The 5009-nt window shown below is 42.2% G+C and overlaps 1 protein-coding gene across 1 annotated transcript; it reads left to right on the forward strand.

Moving 5' to 3' along the window:
- Positions 1-1016: 1016 nt before the first annotated feature.
- Positions 1017-3907, forward strand: LOC104426467 (equilibrative nucleotide transporter 1). The gene is made up of 2 exons (XM_010039532.3): positions 1017-1663; positions 2960-3907. Exons 1-2 carry the CDS (start codon positions 1132-1134, stop codon positions 3688-3690), a joined length of 1263 nt encoding a protein of 420 aa, XP_010037834.2. The 5' UTR covers positions 1017-1131; the 3' UTR covers positions 3691-3907.
- The last annotated feature ends 1102 nt before the right edge of the window (positions 3908-5009 follow it).

The following is a 5009-nucleotide window of genomic DNA, read 5'->3' on the forward strand; positions in this document are numbered from 1 at the left end:
CGTTGAAATTGCCCTGCTCCTCGCCCGCACACGCAATGTGTCGTTTTTTTTCTCGATCTGTTCCAAGAATTTGACTTTGTAACCCGTTTACGACGGACTTGAAGCGAAAAGTCGCCACAAATGGGCGAATTTCGGAACATGCGACGTCGCGTGCGCCGGTTCTCATCTTCAATATCGGTGAAATGGCCAGCATACATCTTTTTCCCCTCAATTAAAAGTTGGAAAGTGAACTAGATGTGTAGATATTATTTTAGTTTTATGGGCTTAGTTAAGAAATTACCAAAAGATTCAAACTATTTGGGATATAAAAAATCTCAAATTATATGCACTACGACAAATTTATCGTAAACTTTTTCTTGTGACGACAAAAATCTCAAACTTATACCTCTATGACATATTTCTCCTATGTTAAGATTATGTTTGATGATTCTTCAACTAAACGACGTTATTTTTAAACACCATTTTCTTTCAATCATCCATGTAGATTTTTAACGTTGCTAGTTGATGGAATCTTGATGGAGTCATAGAAAAGGTTCAAAATAAGTGTGTTACAATAAATATAATTTGAGAATTTTTGGTGGAATTTTCTCTTATCAATGTTTGGTCACCCGTTTGAAATTATGTCAATTTAGAGAATAAAATAAAAATATCGGACCAAAGCATGTGCTTGATGAAATAAAATTGGGACCCATGTGAAATAAATGGCTCGTTGCACTACGTGCCAAAGCATGAGTGTTTAATGTCCATTGAGGAAACCAACCGGATACAGATTCTTTGACTAGAAAAAATTCCACTTGACTCGAGGGATATGGCTCGGTTGGCAGAGCTCCGCTACGATCAGATTCCATCCATGTCGATACAGAGCCAATTCCAATAATTTGCGGGTTAAATTATTATTTATTGTGGCAATGAACTAAATAAAAAGTAAAATTAAACAATATAAAGTGCCAAAGAAAATAAAAAATCTAAGCAATATAAAATCGCTGTTGTTTCCCTTAATCAAGCAACACGCTAACCACGTGGCCTTCCCTTCATCTCATCGCTAATGAGTAGCTAACCAGCCAACCAACCAACCAACCGAATCGCATTTCCCCCCATCGTCCCCAGATCCGACCCGATTCGATCGCTCCGATGGGCGTCCCCGGCACCGACGCGGAGTCCTCCCCCCTCCTCCCCGGCGACGGCGGCGCCTCCGCCGCGGCGCCGCGGAAGGCCCCCGACGACGCGTTCCACTTCGCCTACATCATCTTCTTCACCGTCGGCCTAGGGTTCCTCCTCCCGTGGAACGCCTTCATCACCGCCGTCGACTACTTCACCTACCTCTACCCGGAAGCCAGCGTCGACCGCGTCTTCGCCGTCGTCTACATGCTCGTCGCCCTGGCCTCCCTCCTCGTCGTCATCTTCTGCTCCCGCAAGTCCGACGCCGCCGTGAGGATCAACCTGGGCCTGGCGCTCTTCATCGCGGCTCTCCTGGTGGTGCCCGTCATGGACCTCACGTACATCAAGGGCCAGGTCGGGCTGTACGCCGGCTTCTACGTCACGGTCGCCGCGGTCGCGCTGTGCGGCCTGGCGGACGCGCTCGTCCAGGGCGGAGTCATTGGCTCCGCCGGCGAGATGCCGGAGAGGTACATGCAGGCGGTCGTCGCCGGCACTGCGGCTTCCGGTGAGTGATCTTCTGAAGTTTCGGTTTTGGTTCTAGCAAGCGTTTGATCTTCGGGTTATCTAACTGTGCTGCTCAACTATGGAGATTTGTCTTCTTGTCTTGCTGATTGGATTGCTTACTTTAATTTGCTCAGGATCATCGGTATTAAGTTTACCAAATGTAAATAGCTCTGGCATTTGTTCTGATTAAAGAAATTAATCACAAGGTCCAATTTTGAAATGTCGCTTCTTTACAAATGTAAGCTTCTCTTGTAAATTGGCGATATACATAGGGTGAGTTCTTTAGATTCATTTGAGACTTAATCAAGCATCAATAGTATTCTGCCATGAACTAATTGCAAATTTGAGAGATTATGTCTTAGGGAGAATTCCAGTTTAATTCGCACATTGCAGCCACCATGTCGGAGCTAGATAGATGGGTAAATCAGATTAGATTCAATCTAGCCGAATGTTTTTTTTTTCTGAAATGAGTGCAGGTGTTCTCTGAGTTCTGTCGGAGACTTTTGGCTCAACAGTTTTGATTTTGAATGACTTGAATTTCATTTCAGTTTGCTAGGGGCTCCTAAGGAGATATGAGAAGTAATATGCTCGCTGTGCTAGTTTGTTGGCCTTTTACTCATGGTCTAATTTTGCTTGGAATGATTGCCAGATTTTATGCTATTTATGGGGCATATTTTACTATCTATGTTGAGCGAGACTGTGATGTGTTTTCCTTCGAACAAGAAAGGTTTAATGAGTGAGTTATGAGGTCCAATATGTTTTCTTCTCGACATAAGTAGCTAACCGGTTCGAGAATTCCAGCATATCTCACTGTTTTAGTTTTCTTCATATATGGTACTCCCAAATTTTTTTTATAAATAATGATATTTCATCTTAATTAAGAACTAAAAGTTGAATATTATTGCTTCTAGTATCTTATGTATTATCATTTACCAGCCATCAGGCATGCTGCAATTGTCGTATATATCTCCTTAGGTGGCTGATGTTCTTGCTTTATCATACTTAGATGGTTGCTTATATGCTTCGCGAAGTACTTCAGCCATCACAAAGTAAAAGTTAGCAGCTAGGAAAGCCTGGAACCTTGGTCTGTGAATCTACTGTTTTGAGAGGCGCAATGTGAAATGTTGGTTCTTCAGGAATTTTGGTAAAATGATGCAATTTCTTTGCTAATAGGCCTAAAAGAACTTGAATTTTCAAGCTATCATTTTATAGGTGATGTACTCTACGCTACAGATATACAATCTTAATTTTTCATTTGGACTGATCGAATCCTAAATTGGGACAACAATCAATGCAGGGGTCCTGATTTCCCTCTTAAGGGTTATTACAAAAGCTGCGTACACCCAAGATGCTCATGGTTTGAGAAGCAGTGCGAACATCTACTTTGCTGTTGGCATTGTGATCATGGTCGTGTGTCTTGTCTTTTACAATGTCGCACATAGGCTTCCTGTCGTGAAGTACTACAAGGAATTGAAGATGCAAGCTGTGAATGAGGAGAAAGAAGAAAAGGGCTCCCTAATTGAATCTGCTTGCAGTTCAACTCTATGGGACACTGTTGGGAGAATCAAGTGGTATGGATTTGGAATTGTTCTCATTTATATTGTGACTTTGGCGATTTTCCCGGGATATATCACCGAGGATGTGCACTCTGAACTATTAAAAGACTGGTATGCGATAATTCTTATCACTGGCTACAATGTGTTCGACCTCGTTGGTAAATCTTTGACCGCATTCTATCTCCTTGAGAATGCAAAAATTGTGATCTGGGGTTGCGTGGGGAGGCTGCTGTTCTTCCCACTCTTCTATGGCTGTTTGCATGGACCTGAGTTCCTCAGGACCGAGATTCCCGTTACTATATTGACTTGCCTGTTGGGGCTGACCAACGGGTACTTGACAAGTGTGTTGATGATTTTGGCTCCCAAAATTGTGCAACTACAGCATGCAGAAACAGCAGGAATTGTGATTGTTTTGTTCTTGGTTCTTGGCCTGGCTATTGGTTCAATTGTTGCTTGGTTTTGGGTCATTTAAGAAGGGCTCAAGGTTTGCAAGCATGGAGAATCGCTGAAAGTCTGGGACACCCCCTAGGCCAATCACTGTACTCTGTAGTCAATCGATGCTTCCTTGTTGTAGTACTTCCCATTCTGTAAAGTAATGCAAACAGAATTGTTCATAAGAATGTTATTGTTGCTTCAAAAGGTTAATTGGCACTTGGCAGGCATAAATGATCGGCATTTGGTTTAAGATTCTCCTTTTCTTCTTTCCATTTTCACGGGCTTCTTATTCTTGATCAAGTAAAGTGTTTCATGTCTAGAGGAGGGGGGTAGGAGTGCATGAGATGACGAGGTGCGTTGGATATATTTCTACTAGCTTACTTTGTTAAAGGAGTAACCTATGGATGTTTCGTCTGCCTAGGCAGGTAGCGTTCTGTTTTTGGTCATTATAATCTCCTTTTTTGTAGTACTTACTTTGTTTTAGTATGTGCAGGTATGTCCAGTTAACACCTGATTTTCTAAAGGGTGAGGTTTAGCTACAGTCGAGCAGCAGCATTAACGCTACTGTCGTGTGGTGTGCAATAACAGTGCTCTTCTATCACGAACACGGCAATGTAATACCCTGTCAGAAAGTCTCAACTCTAAACCTCCTTTGCCAGAGCTTAAAAAGAATAACATCTGACAAAGGTATACGATTTAATGGTAAATTTCATTCTTCAGGACTTTAGTGCATTCCTTCCCTGGTACCGCTCATAGTAGTGTGCCCAGATTTTATCTTTTGGGAAACTGACAACTCTTGAAAGAGTTATTTTTCTTACCACCGGTTGAGATTGAACTAGACACCATTAATGATGAGGAACGGCCTAATGGCGACCGGTTATTCCGGTTGCTAAAGAGGAGGACATCCAACGAATCGGTTTTGTTTATGAGTAAATGGAACGGTTAAATTATCTGGAGTATGGTACACCTAGAGTACTAGAGCCTCACAAGTATACATCTATACGTCTCCATGTTTAAATATACGGTTCATGAAAGATTATCTTAATCGAACATGGCTCTTTTTAATGTATGAGTGGTGGCCTGAGCTGTGCTGCATCGCGGACTTTTTGCTTGTATATAGCATACGTACGTGGGTTGCAGAAGATAATGTTTACTTCCAGAGAACAAAGGCAATCTCTCCACACACGGCCTGCTTCACACTCTTTGCAAGTTTGTGGATTCCTTGTTTGGGCGTCACTAGGACTTCTTGTTATAAGAATAACAGGGAAAGAATCTTGGAAAAGTGTTCAAGATTCTTTTTTGTGCTTGTGCTATTCTGAAGGCAAGTTTAAAATGACTGTAATCCCTTTTCGTCTA

This window comes from Eucalyptus grandis, chromosome 9 (assembly GCF_016545825.1).
Source record: "Eucalyptus grandis isolate ANBG69807.140 chromosome 9, ASM1654582v1, whole genome shotgun sequence".
Lineage (NCBI taxonomy): Eukaryota > Viridiplantae > Streptophyta > Magnoliopsida > Myrtales > Myrtaceae > Eucalyptus > Eucalyptus grandis.

What these genes read in the sequence shown, in the direction of transcription:
- LOC104426467 (XM_010039532.3), top strand. Translation starts at nt 1,132, where the DNA reads ATGGGCGTCCCCGGCACCGACGCGGAGTCCTCCCCCCTCCTCCCCGGC. An exon ending in CGCCGGCACTGCGGCTTCCG is followed by an intron (nt 1,664 to 2,959) that starts GTGAGTGATCTT and finishes CAATCAATGCAG; the next exon opens with GGGTCCTGATTTCCCTCTTA.